This window comes from Accipiter gentilis, chromosome 5 (assembly GCF_929443795.1).
Source record: "Accipiter gentilis chromosome 5, bAccGen1.1, whole genome shotgun sequence".
Taxonomy (NCBI): Eukaryota; Metazoa; Chordata; class Aves; order Accipitriformes; family Accipitridae; genus Astur; species Astur gentilis.
The window spans coordinates 10,447,311-10,468,441 of record NC_064884.1 but is presented as its reverse complement, the minus strand read 5'-3'; the positions used below and the strand labels follow the sequence as shown (position 1 = coordinate 10,468,441).

Here is a 21,131-nt window from a genome sequence, read left to right as displayed (position 1 = left end):
AAGCATGCATGATTCCAGGAAACTCCTAAGTTACATTCAGCAGTACTTTTTTTCAGAAGCTTGGCTCTATACTTAGGAAGCTACATTGGACCATGGATCTGGTATCTAATTAGACTACAAAGAATCTGACTTACACCTCCACATAGTTTGCACGCTACTTGTTTATTCTAAAGAGAGAGAGCAAACCCCTAAACTATTAATAACTGATACCAAAAATCATGTTACTATAGCAATGAGATAAAAATGACCTCTGTACCAAATTCCATTTTTGATGGGACATCACAGAAAACAAGTTGTTCACATTTACTTGAAAGTTATTTTATGTACCATAGGCATACAGTGACACTTCTTTTTGGGCCAGTCTACGGATGATCTTTAAAAATAAAAATGCTAAGAAAAAAACATTACTTATTGTCTTGTTTTTGCTATTTGCTTTAGAAACAGATCTCCACCAGCAACTTTCAAAGCAAAGTGACAGATGGGCTAAACTTTTTCTTGTTCTACGATAAGAGCACAGTGTTCATCAGTAGTCACAGCCAGCTCTGCAGGTGACATGCCTAAGTATATCAGCTTCTCTGCTGCCCTGCTCTCTCCCTTGATGCCTGCATGACACAGAACATGCAAAATGATACTCCTGTTTTTAACACCAGCCTCCTACAGATTCTGGTAAAGTACTGCGGCTTAGAAACTACAGCTAAGAAATCGTTCCAGAAGTACAATCCAGAAGGAAAGCGTTGGGTGAGGTCAACATTTGGAAAAGCTCTTGTTAAAAGAATCCCATCAGCTTTTATTTGAGCAAAATAATATTTTTAAAAAATAAACCCTTTCATGCCCACCTGAGTAAGTCTACATTAGGCCTCTGGCTACTGAACAAAAACATGAACTAATAACCAACACTGCCATGCCAGTGCTGAGAAGATGCATCTGCAGTTTCACTGCTGTAAGATTTTTATTTCTGTTTAGTGTCAAATGAATCCTTCATATGCCCTTCAAACCTGATTTACAAGCATCAATATACCGCTGAGTTCTCTTTCCTTAACAACTTGCTGTTATTAAAATTAGTACACTGATTTTCAAGTCCCAGATAGCTCAGGTACTGGATATTCATGAAATGTACCACAAGAAATTATTCTCGGTATGTTCTTTCAAAGCCAAGAATAAACCAAAGGTTTACTGGCTTAAGCTCTAAATCATTGTATTTTGTCCTTTTTTATTGACTTGAGACCTGAAACTTCATTCTGACCATGCAGATTTTTTTCTGTCTTTAGTGTATACTCAGAATGAAACAACAGAAACTTGCTAGCTACGAGAGAGATGCTAGACAGCAAGGACAAACAGGTGCATGATACCTGAGGACTACTATAAGTGGGATCTTTCTTTTCACCTTTTTGGGGGGGTTGTTCTGCTGACTTTTTCCACTGGAGCTGTGGGGGGAATGGCTCAAATATCAGGGCCGAAAGGGCTAACTAGCCCCATATATGATACCCAGCACTTTCCCACTGCAATTTTTCTCCTTCTTTTTTTATGCTTAAGAAATGGGTATTCCACTATACTAAAGAAAACCTTTTCAATAGTGTAACTTCAGTAACAATTTCAATGATTTTCCCCTTTTGCTTCTGAGAGAATTTACATTACTGGCGTGAATTACAAACCTAGTTTCAATTTGTGCAATAGGGACAACTAAGGAAAGCTGTATGACGAATGCAGTCTCCTTACCTGTATTCCCCTGCAAGGTTCATGAATACTGTGACATGCAACACTAGCGAGTATCCTGACCTATGCACAGTCACTTAGGTAGAGCTAAAAGAGAAGTGCACACATTCGTCTGCCCTGCACTAGGAAGATATGCCTCCATTATTTCATAAACTTTGAAACTATTTTTAATACATATGCCAGACAGCTGAGTCACAGACCTTCTGGTCACTCGGGTAAACCCAGAGGACAACAGGGAAAATACAAATTAGTAGAAAGGCGAGTAACTTTAGCCACGTAATTTTTAATATTGAATTAGCTAACTGAAGAAATGGAAAGTTTTGGAGGTAACAATTCTCATGCTACCTGAAAACAGCATCTGAGACAGCGAGCAAGGTACATCTGAATGTCACAGTCCCAGGCTGAGTGTGAAAAATTCTGCTGAACAACTTAACTGTTTCTTAAGGCTTTCGTAAGAGCTCGATGAGCCAAGGCACTGCACAGCAAATCTTGTTAGCTAATGGTTCTTGATAGACGAAATCCAACACTTGGGGATTTGTGAATGAAGAATTTTACACAAACATGATATCTTTTTGGCTTCTACAGAGCAGGTAGAATTACCTGGTCTTCCAGCAAGACCTTCCAAAGAACCACAGGGAACAAGGACAGGTGAAAGATGATTTCCTACAGTGGGATATCTTACTTTACGAAGCAGGGATCAGTTACCTTCTTTTCATATCAGATGCAGAGTGAGTTAGTTCAACGTGAATGGCAACCAATCTGGTTGCATATCCCTTCAAATCTGTATTCTGATTGAAAGCTGAGTTCCCAGATGGTTTATTTGTATTAAACTGAAACAATCCTTTGCATTCTGGTTTTCACGGTATATAGACCACTTTAATAATACGGGTTTATCAGTTGCTGTGCTGACTATAGTGCTTTTCTACTATTATTACATCATATCTGCTTAAACTGAGCTTTTCTCAAACACATTGTCTGTTCTGATCACAGATTATTCCGACCACCATCTCTTGCTTTGTTCTATAAATATTTCAACATCCTGCTGGAACATGGGGCCATTATGATTCTGTCTAGCACAGAGTATCAGACAATGGCTACAGAACTCCTTTATTGCCTACTCACTCTCTACCTTTCTTTATTTTAAAAGAAATAAGTTTCATTTAAATTACAGTAAACTAGAATCAATACAAGACGGAAGCTTCACGTAAAAGGCACTTCACAACTTGTTGAAGAAAGTGGACAGAAGATGCTTGCACCAACAGAAAGATTCACATTGAGTATATAGCCATTAGTCAGACAGTGTAAAATGCCTACAGCCATTCTACTTTTGAATCCAACAGCTTGCATCTTATAGATGGGGAATAAAGAACCAGTGCGTGGTCTGTTCATTTTGAAGCCTTTCATACTACGTCAAGGAGATAACGATGCATGTGCATTTCATGAACTGTAAGATGTTGATAGTCTTCTGATTTATCTTGTCACTTCAATGAAAGGCAGACATACTGAAAGAGCTGGACATCCACAGGCAGTCTTTAGATACAACTAATCTAGGACCCCTGGAAAGTAAAATGCTGTTGTCAGGAGATGGCCAGTCTTGGGGATGTGGGAAGATGCTTGTGCCCGCAAAGAGCCAGTGCCCACCTAAATCAGACTGGAGTGTTATTCAGTAAATCTAGGCCCTGCAGGTGGTGCACAACTACTTCTGTTTCACCCAGAAGAAAGTGATGGTGCAATAGACAGTCAAATGTATGGGGTTTAGAGCCCAGAAGAGCCTCCTGATATCACTCAGTATGGCTTTGTGTGCACTATCAGCCACAGGCTTTCACACAGTGATTATCATGTCTGATCCTGTGACAAGCAGCTGAATTAGAATACACCTTTCCAGAAAGAGCCTATCTCGATTTAAAAAGTACAATGACAGAGATTATTGCTATCCCAGCTCCAGGCTGCAGCTGTTAAAAACCTGGAAGTGCCTTTGTGGGAGATGGCAAGGGAAGATTAGCCACCAGACAGCACATCCAAAAATACATGCTGAACGGTGCCAGGAGTACCATGGCTCAGCCTTTAACTATAACCTTTGATTTGCCATACAAACCTCTCTTCATTCCTCTCTCTCTGCATCATGATTAGGCTTTCAAGCAGTGCTGCAGCAGAGCAGTAGCAGTGCAGTATGCTAAGCCAAGTTTTGACAGCACACAGCATTCCACACTAACAGTAGAGAATTACAGGTATGAAATGTATCAGATGAAAATGACTATGAGTAATGCTTAATAAGAAAAAAAATAAATACATCATACCCTGGGAAAAAGTTTAAATATGCATCTGAATTGAATCTTCAGCCAAATTATTTGCTTTGACATTGGTATTTGTTTTAGGATATCTAAATAATTCAAGTACTTTCCTTACATTACTTCTCCTTGAAATAAGAGTTTCATGTTTATTATTCATTACTCAGGTGGGGAGCTCTGCTTGCCATAAAAGTGGAACAAGCAACTGCAGTAAAGGCTAGATCTGGAACCCAAATGCAGCTAATGAGCTTTGTACTAAAAGCGCTTCCCACCCAAGGAATATAATATCACTACATTACAATCGCTAATGCAGCATGAGTAAAATAGTTTCTTCCTCAAACAAGATCAAACTATAAAAAACCCTAAGTCACGATTCTTCTTGTCTACCACCGATCTACCACCATAGGCATCAGTCAGGCTGCTTCTGACCCCACTCAGCACAGCCCTGTTCCAGGTCAGCCATTTTACCTGTAATTTCAAATGCACACTCTGATGAGAACTGCTGTAATTAAAAGTCTTCTAAATTTAACACACATTGCCTGCAGTTCCGTTAAGTCGATACGATTACCATCCTCAGTAAGAGCTATATGATCTGCTCTCTGCCCACCTGCATGAACTACTTTATTTTGCTGTTGCTCAGCTCCAAACCTGATCCTGCCCTGTGCCTGACATCCAAAGGTGTTCTGCTTCTAATGCACTCCCACAGCCAGCATCAAGAGAGTCTGCACTCCCAAGTCAGTCTCATCAGAATCACAAATGAAACAGATGATACCTTTGTCTCTGCATGGTTAATTTAATAAACCTGCTTCAACACGTTATAAAGTATTGGGTTTAAAACTGTCCTTAGAACTAAAATTTCACTAGCAGAAAGCTCAGCATATTTTGAGCTGTTTTCCATGCTTACAGTATGTCCCATGCTACTGAGGCATTTTGTTCAGAGGTCAGGAATGTGGGCATGCTACCATAAGAGTCAGGAAATCATTTACAGAACGCATAAAAATTGCTTTGCAGGGCAATGCCTCAGAGCTGAGAGGACATGACATAATCTCCTTGCTGCATAAACAAATTTGGTTAATGTACAGCCTTTAATACACAATAATCAAATGTTTTAAACAAAAAAAAAAGACCTCATCAAATTTCATTTCTCTGCTGATGAGTGTAATTCAGCAGAAGACAACATATATTTCAAAAGCTCTCCTTCTTCAGAAAAAATGGTAGTTTCAGCATTATTTATTAAATGACAACTATCTTCATCTACCACATTCCTCCATTTCAGGACAGGTGATATGCTTTGAACACATGCAAATGAAGATATTTTGAAGCAGAATTTTGTTATCCTTCTGTTTTTTTCCAAAACTGGAAACCAACATCATTGTAAACCACAGAAACCCAATCAAAACAATTTGAATACATAGCCAAAATGGTTCATATCTGATGAGACTGATGAGGTAAAAAAACAGAGTCAGTACAACCTTCCAATCAAAAAAAAAAAAAACCAAACACACAGATGAAATCTCTGCTCTCCTGTGGTTACACCAAAGAAGTCTTTATAGTAAATCTGAACAGCCAAGTCTCTGCAAAACATCACGTACTACCACATCCTGCAAAGCAACATGAGACTATCACGCCCCACTGATGTCAACGGACAAAACAATCTCAAAAATTGGTTTGACCAGACTCACTTGGCCTCAGGAAAATTTCAGCTCTAGTTTATCGACAAGGTGCAGGCACTGGAGACAGATAGTATCCCATACTACCACATACATACAATGTCTTTGCTCATGTGATGAGTGCTTACCAGCTAGGGCCTTGATGCGGGATCGTTCAAACAGTCGAGCAGAACTATTTTCATTGTCCCAGTCATCAACATCCCAGCGGTTGTTGACATCACTGTACTGCTGTTGGATTTCAATATTGTCATAATCTGTTGCTACTGTTGTCGTCATCCTGAGTCTTCTTAACCTATTCTCACCATCAGATTCTTCTTAAAAAGCTCTGCAAAAGAAAAATATATAATAACAATTTAGACAATATACAAGAAAGTAGTAAAATTCAAGCTCAAGATCTCTGGTTTCAAAAATCAATGACTTTTACTCAAAGCTTGAGCACAAGCTCAAGAGCAGGTGAGATACCAACCAGTCCTTCAGAAAGCAACTGAACGCACCAAGTCTTCTTAAGCAATGAAGTACTTCACAAAAGCAAGATTTCAAGCCAGTAGCTTTGCTGCATACATGTACGCAGAATTGTCACGTTCAACTCCGCACACAGTGGAACATGTATGAAACAGCGCAGTAAGACACTTTCACAATTGTTATTTTCAAAAGCAGCCTGTTGGCTTTATAATCTGTGAACGTTGGCTAAAGCATATGGAGACGTGGATAACTCAGCTAAGAAAAACCTGAAGTGCAAAGACGACCTCAACACCTTTACAAAATGGTGCCAACTCTGATGAAAAAAATGCAAATGTTTAAAAAGTCACATAAGCATTTGACCAGCAGAAGCCTTTTAACACTGATCTGAAGAAACATCTCTTTCTTCACACGCAAATGCTGACTTTGTGACCAGTCCTGGGAGTTTATTTATGAACTAATCCAGATATAAACAACTAACCAATGCATCACTTCGAACTCTCCCTAGCAGCAAAATGGTAGCCCACCAACACAAGTCTTCACATGGGGTTCTCCTCTTTCAGGCAGTCGGATGCCGTTAGCATATTCATACTGTTTTCTAATCGGAATTTGCATGTACTTATCAGCACTAAATATAAAAGAGCCTAACACCTCCTCTACGGTAAGAGGAGGGAGGTTATAAACAGCTGCTAAACTAGAGGCTGTGAACCCTGTAGGAACAGCCGTTGGCCTGGGAGCGTGAATCCAAAGCTCTCCCCATCACTGGGGGTGAAGTAGCGGCTGCACTGCATCCTCCTCAACCCGATCCCTCCGAAGTCAGTGCTCAGAGAGACTCCAGGGCTGACCCCGAAGAGCAAACACACAATTCACCTTCACAAAAACACAAGTTGTAAAAAAAATGCAGTTAAATACTTGGGTAAGGGGGCACGACTAGGTTTTAATAGAAACGGTCATATTACAGGAAGATTTAGGAGGGTATCTGAGAAAAATCCCTCATTTTGTGGATCCATTCCTTCTGCTCTCGCTCCTGGGAGCTCTCAGCCCCCGCGCTGTTCCAAACAGCGAAGCAGACAAGGGGTCGCAGCCCGCAGCTCCATCGCTAGTGCTGCACCTTTTACCTCGGTACCAGCCGCAGAGTCAGGCCCGGCGCTTCCCTCCCAGAAGCCCGCCCGGGCCGGGACCCCGGCTAAGGCGGTTTCCAGGCCCTGAGCTCACGGCAGCGAAACCGAGAGCCGCAGGAGATGCCGGGCTGTTTCCCCCTACCACAGCCGACCTCAGCGCGGAGCTCGCCTGTCACCGCCGCCTTACCCGCTGGCCGAGGGGAGAAGGGCTGCGGCCGCCCTCACCGCCCGGCCCGGCCCCCGGGTGCCACCTACTGACAGAGGGGAGCAGGGCACGGCCCGGCACGGCCGCCTCCTCCTCCTCCTCCTCCTCCTCCCGGCGTCCCGGTCCCGCCATGTCCCTGCGGCGGGGTAAGGGGTGGCTTTGACGCCCCCCGCCCCCCCCCATCAGTCCAAAAAGGCGGGTATGCCGCGGCTGACGTCGGTCCAGTTGGGCGGGGGGGGGGGGGGGGGGGAAGGGGAAACAGCATATTTACCGCACTTCAGAGGCATTAATTTTCCAGATGGTCCTAGGATAAAAAGGCCGGGTTGATTTTCTCCTGTTCCCCACCACAGACGAGAAGGTTCCTCATACGTTTACTCGCAAAATAATCCCTTCGTTTTGCACAGAAATGGGAAAAGACCCGCGCTCGAGGCTGTTACGTAAGAAGCTGCTACCGAAGCCTCTTTGTGAGCGGTTCAACCTTCACAAAAGGTGGGGAGAAATCACTTTAGTTGTGCTAAGCTGCCGACAGACTGAAAACTTGCTCTGGGAGAGGTCTTTAAATGGTACTCCTTCGTTGCACACCCCTAGGCTGACATTTTCCAGCTGTGAGGATGGATGGGGTCCTTCCTCCGCCAGCCAGATTCTGCTGCTGCGAACAAACAAAAGGATGGAGCAGAGACAGGGGAAAGGATTAAGTCCCCCTCGAAACATTTCTGCACAGCATTCACCACCTGATCCTCATCTACTATCAAGCCTGGACAAAATCCTCCCATTGATCCCCATACACAGGCAGAAATCAGGGTTAATTCCAATTAAATCCGTGAATAACCGTGGTATAAACAAGTGGAATCAGACTGTTCTACAGCATCAGTTTCAATCTTTTCAGCTTTCTGTATTTACCAGTGCCCAGTGAAGAGAAGACGTGCCACTGGAAAAGCAGCAGCTTAAACTATAAAAATAAAAGCAGTGACCCTAAAAACAGGATTCAGCAACAGGCTAATTTAGTATAGATCCTACAAGCCATCGGATTTCATTTATTTCTGTATCATCTGTGTTTAGATGTACACGTAACTGGATCCAGAAGAAACTCAATGGTAACTTGTGCTTTATCACTTCTGCTACCCTTCCTGAGCATCACACAAGCAAAATCTATCTATAAAGCTAAATTGAGCGTGAAATGGGCCAGCTAGCCCACACCAACAGGGCTAGAAAACTTGCAACCTTGTTCTGATTCTGTAGAGATGCTGAAAATAAAAGCAGTGCCTCTCTCACTGGCTGGCATCAAGCTCCCTTTTCTGGGACACGGCTCAACGACACAGGGACAGCAGAGAGGGGTAGCAGACACACTGCAGTGACGAAAACAAGCACCTTGCAAGCAAAGAACTTACATGGTGAGGTGAGGGTGACACAATCGAATCCTATCTGAAATAAGCGGCCCTGCCTTCCTGCAAAGACAGACTCAGCTACGTAATGTGCAACCACCGCCTTAAGCCTGTGCTGAAAAACAATTTTTCTTAAGACTCCTGCTGCAGCTCTGGTCCAGCACAACCCCCTGGTGCCTCTGGGAACAGGGAGGGAAGGTAAACACAAGCTCCAGCAGGAACCTCCAGGCTTCTTACTAGAGAAATGGAGGTCCTGCATTTGGGCTGAGCTACAACAGCAAATCTGGTTTCTAAGTTATGGATGCTCCTATTTGACAAACGGAAACACCAGCACTGTCTGCAACTGCCCAGAAACTAACAGGGAATAACGTTTAGAGAATTTTTCTGGAGCTCTTCATGTAGCTGAGTTCACTACTATTGACCTCAAGTATAATCTGTCATCCATAAAATTAGCCCTACACTTGAAAGACATGCTGAAAAAACTCTCTCTGTGTGTATATAACATACACATACATATAACACACATGTATTTACATATTTCTTTTAAGCCTGGCACATCACTTGCATTAACTGCTGCTCAATACTGTAATTTTATTTGGTCAGACCTCCACTGCCGGATGATTTCAACAAGTACTTTGTGAGTACAGATTTGTTTTATTGACTGTGTAGTCAGCACAAAGCAGGAGACAGTTGTATTGTGTACCATTAGCTTACTGCAGCACTCTCCAGTCATGCGCAAAGCACCCGCTAACACCCTTGCAAGAAATCACTATAGAATATGTAGCACAAGCAGAAAGCACAGGGATGGAAGAAAGCTTGTATTCCAGCAGGAACAACCTTTGTAATTTAAACACCCTGGCCTGGCTTTAAACTGAAATACCAATCTAATACAGGAACAATGTTTTCTGTGGAGAGCCAAATGCAACATGAATTTCAGCTGTCAACATCCTGAGTGGTCTTAATACGGAGGACTCCAAGCCAACCCATTCTCAGAATTTGATAAACACAAGCATACTGGTAGTAAGACATTTTAGAAACAGCAGGTCCCAACTTCATTACCATTCACAATTCCAACATGGACTCTAAGTGGCCTTTATACAGGGCTTAAAAATGGAGAAAACAGGCATTGGGATTTCTCAGCTAGTCCACATCCTCCTAAACTTACATGCTAGTGGTGTGTGCACCTGGGCCTTGGAGATATTAGCAGGCAATGACAGGGATAAGCAAGCACACAGGTGAACTAATAAATAACATGCAACTGCTCCAGCCCCCAAAATACACAGCACAGACCTGCCAGGATGGGCTAAGAAAGGTTTTGTAAATTCAAAAAATTCTGTCTTCATTGATAAAATATAACACACTATTACCTTCTGCAGTTGATACAATACTAGAAGACCTCATGAGACTAAAGAGATCAAACCATTTAATTTCAAAGCATTCTTTAAAATATATTGCATAATTTGAGGGGGGGTGGGTGGGTTGGCATTATCTTCAAAAAGAAGAAATGGCTTGAAGAAAGAATCAGCTACCAGGAAGAGCATTTTCTCAGACAATTTTCAAAGGCAATACCCAGGGGTCAGACCTTTTGTATTTACTTTCATAAATAAACCAGATTCTGCTCTGTTTGTTTCTCAGATAATAGAAAATAAACAGTTTTATTCAGACCATCTGAAGAATGAATTCATTTTAAAAAAATTCATTGGCTACTTTTAAATGCAATAATGTAATTCACTAACAGGCTAAGACTATAATCACTAAAATTCTGCCATAACCACACATCTGGAATTACTTCCTAATAGTTACATTTATCTTTAAAGTAAACATTATTTTTTCAAGAGTTACTATTCTTCCATGAAACATTCTAAGCTGCAGTTAGTTTCATGTTACTCTTACTATCTAAGGATTGTCAAGAGGGTTTTATGGTGTTATGACTGAAGAAAATATATTTTGAACAGCAATCCCCAAATGGTCTCATTACTTACATAAATAGACTATTCCCTGGCTAATGAACAGTTCAACCTATTGCAGTTTTTCTGACAGTTAAGATAAATTGTATATCACTGAATGGCCAAGAGGACTGAAAATGGGATACAGACACTCCCATCTCTAGGTTACTAGACCACATGGGTCCAGAGACAAGTATGAGCACAATGACTGAAATAAAGAGAAAGGCTTCTCTCCATCTCCTGCATATCAGATAAGTACATCAAAGAAACGAAAATTACAAAATGCCTCCTTTCAGGTAGCCCTCTCTGAAACCAGTGCTGGACAAGCACAGAAATCAATTCAATTACCCTTTTTGCAGGACTCTCATCTCTGGATACTTTCACTCCCAGTGTGTACTGCTTCTCTCCTACTGATGACTCTGACCAGTGTAATTAGTCCAGCCCTTTAGCAACAAATTCACTTTAGAGTAATTACCATCATTAAAAGGAGGAAAATCTACTTAAGATGTAACTGAACTTTGCATTTATCCTGAGCAATATTCAGCTCCTTCCTAACAGCAGCAAAACAGAAATTTATTATTTTTTAAAATGTCATTTTAAACCCATATTTAAGCTGGAGAATGGAAATTCTTCTGAGCTCCCAGCATCCAGCCATATCTTGTCTCCCCATCTGGGTAAGATAATCACCTTAGCTTCAGCAGAAGGGAAACCTGCCTGATCGCAGGTCAATAGGGACACCTCTGGAGAAGCTCAAGGCTGTATACAAAAGTGACATACATATTCAAACACCCCCACAAGACAAATTCTGCAAGTATTTAAAAAAATGCTAGTTAGAAACTCAGAGCTCTACAGAACACCTGAACTGAAAAAGTGAAGTCCTGTGCGTAAAGCTTAGAAAGACTGGAAAATGCATGTCTCAATTCTACCCACTTCTTAACCTGAAGTCAAGGAGCTGGTTTCCAGCCTGTGTCCATGCTCAGCCCAGAGACCACCATTTCGTGCTATATGAACTGCAACACGGTATTTAGAGAAAGAAGCTTTGCCTGTCCTGACAGGGCAGCGTGGCCAACTCAGTCGTTTACATTTTGGCCTGGTTCAACTGCTAAACCAATTGTAAAATAATAAAAGTACTAATACGGCAAGGCTTTAACTCCCTTGACCTCCAATAACTCTCCCTCTCTCTTTGTGTGCAGGGTCTGGCTCTCAGTCCCATCTTTCCTTCAACACACAGAACCACGCTGTTTCTGCATTTTCCAACCCAAGAGTGGTCCATGTATTTTGTCTCTCTTTCCTACTTGCTTCCTGAGCCAACCCACTTTCTGGTGCTGACTCCTCTGGCTGTCCATGCTCTCAGATGTGGAGGCCGAGAGCTGAAAGCACCCTGAAAGGTCATACGAAAGTGGCAGACAGGCTGTTCTACCGGGAAGTCAAATGCCACAATCAGCGTGTAGGGCACAGACACTTCAGGAATGCACAAATAAAGCAAGACTGAAGCCTCTTTATTCCCAAGACAGGCTGGAAAAGCGTGCAAAGGTCATTAAAATCATGCAGCCCGTCCTTCATGAGCGAGGTCTACTTCCCACATCCCAGATAACCCATCATTTGAAAGCCAGCAACCAGGGAGTTGAGTGGTTTACAGGCTCTTATTTTTCTTTTGAGGTCCCCGGGATATCATGCTCTAGCTGGGAGACTGGTACATAAGCATTGAAACAACTTCAAAAAGTGTTTGCACTGTTGACTGTAAACAAAAATACAGCTCACTGCATTGGAAACCCATGTTTTCAGCAGAGGTGACTGTTGCACACCTGCGACCAACATGTGCAACGCACAGGACAAAGATTCAGACTGGTTCAGCAAATGCAGTGCTTAGAACTAAGCACCCAGTGTCCCAGCCAAGAGCACAGAGGAACTAATAATGACTGAAAAAAACATTATTTAGTAAACCTGAACCAAATCTCTATTTCAAACCTTTCAGTTCCCGCAAGAGTCATTAAAATCCTCTAGCCTGATTCTCTCCACATTTAAAGCTACAAAGTTTCACTCAGTTTCTCATCCATTACTCAGCAAATCTGGATTCCAACATTTTTTCCTGAAGACTTTAGAATAAATTAATTTATATACAGGGTGCAAATTTGTCCTCTGTAATCTGAGGTAGCTTCACCCAGCCAAGGATGCAACCCATAATGTCCCAACATTGTTTGAAGAGCCTCCTAAAACCAGAAAGGGGGTAGTTGGGGAGGCTTCATATTGGTTTCATCTGAGATCAGATACATAGTAGGAGTTGTGGGGTGAGACTCTCTAGGTTCCTACATTTTGCTATGGAGCATCCCAGATTAGATACTGCCCCTGTACTGTCCTCTAGAGAAGCCCATGCCCCTCCACTGACTGTACAAAGCCACAAAAAGACTAAACCAGAAAAAAACGGAGACACTTTAGTTAGAAAGTGGCAGGTTTTTGAAAGAAGTTAATGAAGAGGAGTACAAAAATCAAGCACAACTGAACATTACCACACATAACACTTAAGGGTGGAGTAAGCACCAAATCCCTTCTGGGACTGCCCTTCCTTTTCCTCTTACCACTTAAAGAATGTAAAACACATTTTGTCAAGCTGCTAAGGGGAGGGAGGTGGGGAGGGCTCTGGTAATCAACCATTAGCACTCTTCTAGCGAGCGATATTCTTCCATCTCTACCTAAAGGGAAAGCCTATGGGGATCCAGACGGACTGGATGGTGGCACAGTCTGCAATGAGTTACACACAGAGGCACATAACACACATGACAATTGTGTTAATAAAACTCCACATACAGTGAGTGCTGGTCCCAGGCTTCAAGAATACAACCTCCTTACTCAATTTTTAAGTAAAACACAGAGTACTCAACCTCCTTCCTCATTTATTCATGGTTTTCCTTCAACAATCACTGCTAGGCAAGGTTTACACAGCCAGGGCTAAACACAATTTAGTAGTTTTGAAAGAGTATGGTTCAGCTGAAGTCTGTACATCACAAGCTAGGCCACAGCTGCTCAAGGGAGGTCCATGGATTAAATATGGCTTCACTCAATCTCACAAGCCACCTTTATATCCAAAGTGGCCAAAAGAGATTTAACTCAGCATCCAAAAACTCTGTCTCATGAAACATCAACTGGGCATCTTCTAAAACCCACCATTTTATTTTCTGCTTCTAATTAAGTCAATAAAGAAATTCCCATAGATTTCAATGTGCACAGCTCCCAGCCAATTGCTTTTAAAAACCACTTTCATCACCTTCATAGCGTTTTTCCTAAGTCAGCTAATAGCAGCCTGTTGAATTATTAGGGTATCCGGGAGTGTCCTGCTATGCATATGGCTTAGCTGGAAAAAACCTGGGGGACTAGCTCATCAGCTCTGCTCTACAGTTTCTATTCCCACCTCCATTCCCACACCTATCATTTGTTAACTTCTATATCCCAGTTAATAGACCTCACACCCATTTTCATAAAAAGCTTCATTTCTGTGTAGGGTAACCCATCCAGAAGGTACCTTTTACAAAGCCTAGGCCCAATAAAAATATTCCCATAAAGGAAAATTCAAGTGCCAGTCCATAAGTTTTAAATAAATCTGCTGAATCTGCTACTCAAACTTTGCAGACTTGTTCTGGTGCTTGGCCATCCAAAAGCAAATGCAGCAGCTGGTCTTTGAAACTGAAAATTGAAAAGTGAGCAGCAAAATCAGGGACTATATTCTGGACAGTGACTTGAATAGCATCCTGAATGTTGTTAGGGCATTACAAGACAATGAATATGTGCTTGTGCACCTGTGTGCACTGATCTGTGGGGTCATCTGTAACAAACAGCTGGCATGCCAATACTTTTTCTGAGGAATATGACTGTCAGGAGGTCAAGAGCCCTTCAACTTTTACAGCCCACGTACTTATTTTACTATAAAACACTTACAGAGAAAATTTTGACCATGGAATTGTCTGAAGTTTCTGGTTAAAAAAATAGCATAATGGCAAAAACCTTCTAACGGTGGCAAGTTAATATAAAGTGATTAAGAATGAGTAGGCTGGATTAACAATATGTTTGCCATTAATACCACAAAGGGTGCTCGTAGTTGTAAGTCAAATGAAATCAACACGAGGAAATCAACTGGAGTTGAAATTGAAAAGGGTCCAGGTCAGCTCAGTCCCTTCTGGAATTACAGGAAGGACCTTTCTTGCGTAGGCTCCCACTGTCAAGATAACATTTATTCTGACACACACTTTAGCTTTAGCACAATTCAGATTTTTCACAGTTACAACAGAAGAGACAAGGAAGTGAAAATATAGCTGTCTCTGTATTTATGAACGGACACCTACCCTGGCAGATTTTTACAGAGACATGCAATGAAGACAGGCCCTTATTTCAAAGGAGCATTCCGATTTCAAACAACCTTGTAACATTCTTAAAAGCCTCTGCATTTGACCTTTTTCAATTCTGATCATGGAGCAAGGCAAAGGTGCACTTCCCAAACACCACTAAAGAATCCAGCTGAAAGTACTCATGGATGAATATGCTAGGTCTTTAAGCTGGTGAAGGACACCTGGGACATCTTGCCTCATGGTCTGGCAAGAAGGAAAGCTGACATAATTCAATAGGTATCAACAGGCTTCCAAAGAAACTAACAAAAAAAATTCCTTCTGCAGTCACTGCAAATTTATAGGACAATATTTAGTATTACCGTGTTCCGGAAGCTATCTGTAGGTTGACCTTCACAAAAAGAATGTGAAAATATAGGGCAATTGTCCACAGTGGTATTTACCTTTTTCGTCAGTGGAACAGAAAAGACTAAAAAAGACTTTTTTAGTATTTTTTCAAGTGCTCATGCAGAGCAGAGTTCCAATAAAGACCAGCTACCCTCAGAAAGAAGTTTCTCATTTTCTGGTCTCTACTCTCTTGTGACCCAGCTTACAAGAAACAGAGCTTTGGAAACATGCTGTGGGTCAGTGAAGGACTGAAAACAAGAGATTCTCCCGCCGCCTGAAGTCTGTCAGACATTTGGTTCCTCTTTGGATGAAGGCATCACTGTCTGTGCTTGGAGAGCAGCAGAAAAACCTCAACACCCCAACCCTAGCCATGACCCTAATTTGGCAGGAAGTCCCAGACAACCTGAATGCCCTTGGCGAAACCACTGTTTATTTTGACAGTGCTCCAGAATTAGTGCTCTCGCAAACTGGCAGTGCCAGGTGGTACCCAGCACATCACAGGCCACTGCGAGGCATCATGGAAACAGCACCGGCTGAAGTGTCTAGCTAGCCTGTAACCTAAATGAAAAATTCCTTAGGAAGAAAATGTAAAACTCAGAAGCCACTTGATCGTTCAATAAATACTGTGACTGCCTACATGTATCTATAAATTACATGGTCACAAGTTTACATCTGTTGTATTAGTTTGAATGAAGAGAGCTATAGCCAAGTTTCTGGGGACGGGAGAGGGCCCAGAGGATGCTGAGCACCATGTCTTCTTCAATCATAAAGCCAGAACCGGAGGTTTCTGCTTCACTTCTCACTCCTACTGAAAGGGTCTTATGCAGAAGAAATGGTCTGGAATTAAATTTACAATGAAAGAAAATTTGCAATGAGAGGACAACCGAGCCCGCCTTTGCAATGTGTGAATGCAAAAGCTAACTCAAAGTTGGCTACAGTGGATTGACACACTTATATCCGCGAGCATATTCCTCCTCCTGTGGTCTCTACCCGGGAACCTGAGATGTAATAGCTCTGACCTCCTTGCAGGAGGAGGGCTGCCAAGTCAACAGGCCTGAGGATTCAGCCAGCCAACTGCTGTCTCTCTTGCACTTCTATTTTCCCTCTCCATTTCAACACCCCACCCTTCCTAGCCTTGTTATTAACATATCTTCCAACTTCTTTGACAGTTAATAAATGTGCATATTTATTACATGTCAACTTTGCAACTGGAACCACTGGAGGTCAGGAGCATGGACCAAGGATACAGTCTGTACAGAGCATACAAAACTATTTCCCAGCGCCATTGCCCAGCTACTGGAACAGTACATAGCTAACACACACAGAATAAAAAAAGGGGTGCAGCGAACAATTACTTTTTAACCAAAGTAACATTTCAAGCACTGAGACACATCTGATAAACTGGAACAAAATGAGACTGTAACAGGGTCTAACAGCTACTTCAAGCTAGAAAAAGAAAGAAGTCTATAGGACCTGGCTACCACACTCTAAGAGATTTGGATGTACGTCCAGGCTTACTTGCTGGGGAGAAACAGGGCAATGCGCAGGTCCCAGTCCAATCGACGTACATTCAATCTGTACGTGAGTAGGAGTGAACCAGAGCCTCTGCCCAGGCTCTGCACCCTTCTCCCTTCCCTGGATCCCTGTGAGCTCCCGGTTTCCTTCCCACTGGAAGGAAGATGCGACGCCGACCTGGGTCATGCTGCAGTGCTGAGTTAAGGCACAGTCGGACCAAGACACAGCAGTGGGAGGCTGAGCATGCTCACGGCTTGGCAATCCAGGTGCATCCATGAGGGAGAGGACGCAAAAACAGGGAGTAATCTCAAGATGTACTGCTTTACACCTAGACAAACCTCCTCTGTGTTGCAGCTTTTTATTTAAGGGCAGGGCAAGTCTCCATCATTCTCAGCCAAGGAGGAGAAATTCAGGAAAGACAGAATGTGTACAGGCCATCTCCTCCCTCCTCAGAGGTGCTGGTCAGGGGACGCCACCTGATGACAACTTCCAGGGCAGGAAGAATGAGACTGAGCTGTTTTGGCTCTGCCTCCAAACTGCAGAGCAGCAGTGGAAAACCGCACCCAGGGAGATGCCTAGGGAGAAAAGGATGTTTTGCTGTGTAGGCTTTAGTTCTGGGCTTTGTTTATCGGTGGTATTTCACAGCCAGGCAGGTGGAGCATGGAAGCAATTTAAAGGGCCAACCTGGAAGAAATAACCTGCTACACAGTCAGCAGGCTTTGAATTAGCAAGCAAACAAACCACCAACAAAAACCAGATTCCGGGGGTGGGAATGGGGAAAGATTTGCTAACACACTTCATAAGGCAACAGCAAGCAACACAATTGAAGCAACAGCTGGTTTCAGCACCAACACACGAAGGAGCAACCCCTAGTCCAAATACCCGCAGACTCTCATTAAGAACAGACATAAGACAGCACTAGTTACTCCACAGCAACGCCAGGGATGATCTATCTGCTCTTGTACTGGCAACTTGGTCCAAGTACCAGATATTCCCTAGACCTCTCTAGCTGAACTAACACTGCTTTAACCAGAGATGCTTAATCAGCTCAGTGAGGTCTGGACAAAGAACTGGCCTAGTACAGAATTCGTTTTTGGACAGTGTGGTGGTCCCAGAGGAGGCTCATCAAAGACAGCTCCAGAATGAGCATTTCCTTCAGATGTTGAAACCCAAGTCACAGCCAAGATCATGCAAAGCTTTGCCTCTTGATAGCCAAACTTAGTGCAGCACTGCAATATGTTATAGGTACCATATGGATTCTAGCTGTTATTTCTCTAATGAAAATAAGACCAGAATTACTATTTTTGCTTTGGTGAGATTATGTGAAGACAGTACTTAACTGTTGGTTAGGGAATGCCAGCATTTCCTTGAATTCAGAACTGGTTGGAAAGCAAACTGAGAAATAGAGCAGAGCAGTTTGATATTAAATACCCCACTTGAAAACGTGCACATTAAAAATTATTCTGCAAGTTAGCACAAACTGCAACAGTCTTGATGCAAGGTGATCAGTGCACCCACCGCTGATGTGCTGAGAAGGAACGGCACTGCCCCAGCACATCTGCACATGAAGCCTCTGAAGCGACTACGTGCTCTACCTCTCTTCTGTATAATTTTTCAAGTATTTCTCTCCAAGTCCATGATTTTCCCTTCTCTCTTTACAAAGAGCCTACAATTTTTTACACCAAGATACCAGGATGACAGATGCCCCTACCAAGGCTTTGGACAAAGAGGGAGCATGCCAACAACACGTGTGTCTCTGCTTCAGCAGCATCACATTTTCAGTGGCATAAACCTTGCAGGCGCAAGCGCTGGCGTGTACACACAAAGCCCAGCGAGCACAAACCCTGCTGCCTGCAGCTGTTGGAGCGCTGAGCACAGGACTCGCATTTCAAAACTCTGCAGTGATTTCCCCTCCAAGAGACGAGGTCCTCTTTGTGCATGTGCACATTTTTGACTATACAAAACCAGAAACATGGCTGAAAGCTGTTTGAAAAACAATCCTTCCCCAGTAAAAGGAAAACGTCAGCAGTCACAGAAGTAAAGCACCACGTTAGACAGTGTATGGCATGATTCTACCAGGCCAACAAGACTTCTGGTTCAAGTAGCCAAACACAGCTTAAGCCACTGATTCCCAAAGAGGAGGAAGTGTGTCTCATCCTCCCCAGAGGAAACAAAACACACATCATCCACTCATTAGCCTCTTGGCAGAAGAATTAAGAGCACCACATCCAAACTGGTCTCCTCACTTCTAAACTAACCTTTAGTGGGTTAGTGGGTACTAACCAGAGGAAGAAGACAGGTAAAACTAAGCATTCTGCCTGCATTTGCCCACACTGAAATTTTAAATGGACACCAGCTGTTAATTCCTTTCTACATTCTTCACATTTTTTTGGCCAACTCCCAACAAGACTAACAGAAACCTTTCCCCTTAAACTTTCATCTGATGCATAGATAAAATAGTCAGGCGTTTTCAGGCAAGGAAAAGAAATATATATCATCATTGCCTTAATTTAAATGCATGCCTGTAGGTCTTCAGTGCATCCCTGCCCTTTGAAGTGGGTTAAAGAGCCTTAATGCCACCTAAATTAAGTCAATTTGTTATTCGGGGCATTTGTGACCAAACAATTTGAGATGCATCCTGGGAGGAAAAAGCACGCAGGCCAGAATTTAAAACCCTGGGAAATAAGATGCTAGATGTGGAACACAAGTCCAGAAAAGCTACATCTTAAATAACTTGGGTCATTATTTTGGCTCTTTGATGTTTCAACTATGGCTAAGGTTTTTTTCGTTTGTGTGTGTGTATACGTATTTTAGTGCACATCCTTATACGCTGCTTCATGCGAGATAGAGATATTTATCATTTTAGATATGATATAGTGATGACTCTTTCCAGGTTACTCATGTCAGCTTGCTAAAACTTAAGAGTACTGTCTTGTACACCTCTGCACCTTCTGTGAAAATGGCTGGCACACCTGCAATTACCTAAGTTGCCTCGGCTGCTTTAAAAGGACCACCATGATATTCTTCCCCAAAACTTCACGGCAGTACTCGTACTTATAAACGGCATGATAAAAGCCTAGTAAATAACCTTGTAAAAAGCAGCAGCGTCACACCAGATCAAAACAACAAAGTTGTACTTGAAACATCTCATCAACCTCAGATGCTACAACCCATTTTTGCCCAAGCGAGCCTGAAGGACTCTGCGAGGCCCTGGCTTTGTGTCAGCCACAGTCTTGCTACCCCCAAGATGCTACTCCCAGCGAGGACAGCTCTTCCAGCCAAGGAAGCTGCACCCAGGGCAGCCAAGCTGCAGCTGTGGTGACACAATCTCTGGCCAGCCCGACCCAGCCAGCTCTGCCCCAGCTGACCCCGGCAAGCCTGGACCTTGGCTACACAACCAGGGAAGTCTGTTTTCCAGGCTTTGGGGCCAGGAGAAGGGCTCCCCAGCACCCGCTGCTCCCTGGGGCCACGCACACTGGCTCCCTGAGAAGTGCCCAGAGCAAAAGGTGTGCGTTATTCACAGTTCTAAATACTCTAAGTAAAACAGACAAATAAACAAACCAATGACATTTAGCTCTTTCAAAATATCTAACTATTGTTGTTGGCACTTCATAATAAACAGCTTCTAGCAACGTGTAAATACGGCTTCATCTGCATACAGCAGCTTTGCTAGCCTTGTATACACAGGGAATGGAAACAGCTTTGCAGCTGCAGAAAAAAAATAACAATTTGGTCCAAGAGCTTCATGGTTCTTTGCATTGACCTCAAAGGCAAACAGCACTATTGTAAAAAGTGTTTCACACTAGGGTCTCAAATCCCACCTTCTGAAGCACTCGGGGGGGGGGGGGGGGGGGGGGAGAGACAAGCAAATACATTGTATTTCTTCTGTAATCTCTCAGCTTCAACTGGTTACCAAGTGCAAAGCCCAAAACCTGCCTAAAAATCCCACAGAGTCACAACACAGCAGCAGAAGCTGAACAAAAACTCACGTAAGGCAATGATATGTAAAATATCTGATTATTATTTCATTCTGATTTGAGTTTTTTGTCTGGGAAATGTATCTTCAGTTGGCACGTACCCAACCCAACAGCTGCATTGCTTTTCTACTTCC

The 21,131-nt window shown here is 42.8% G+C and overlaps 1 protein-coding gene across 4 annotated transcripts in view; it reads right to left on the bottom strand.

Moving 5' to 3' along the window:
* SPTBN1 (spectrin beta, non-erythrocytic 1) overlaps positions 1 to 21,131 on the bottom strand; it is a 135,626-nt gene that overhangs the window by 87,874 nt on the left and 26,621 nt on the right. For all 4 annotated transcript variants that reach the window (XM_049799685.1, XM_049799684.1, XM_049799689.1 and 1 more), the window contains exon 2: positions 5,800 to 5,996. In XM_049799685.1, the coding sequence (XP_049655642.1) occupies positions 5,800 to 5,947 (148 nt within the window). In that variant the 5' untranslated portion in view covers positions 5,948 to 5,996. The remainder of the gene's footprint in view (positions 1 to 5,799; positions 5,997 to 21,131) is intronic.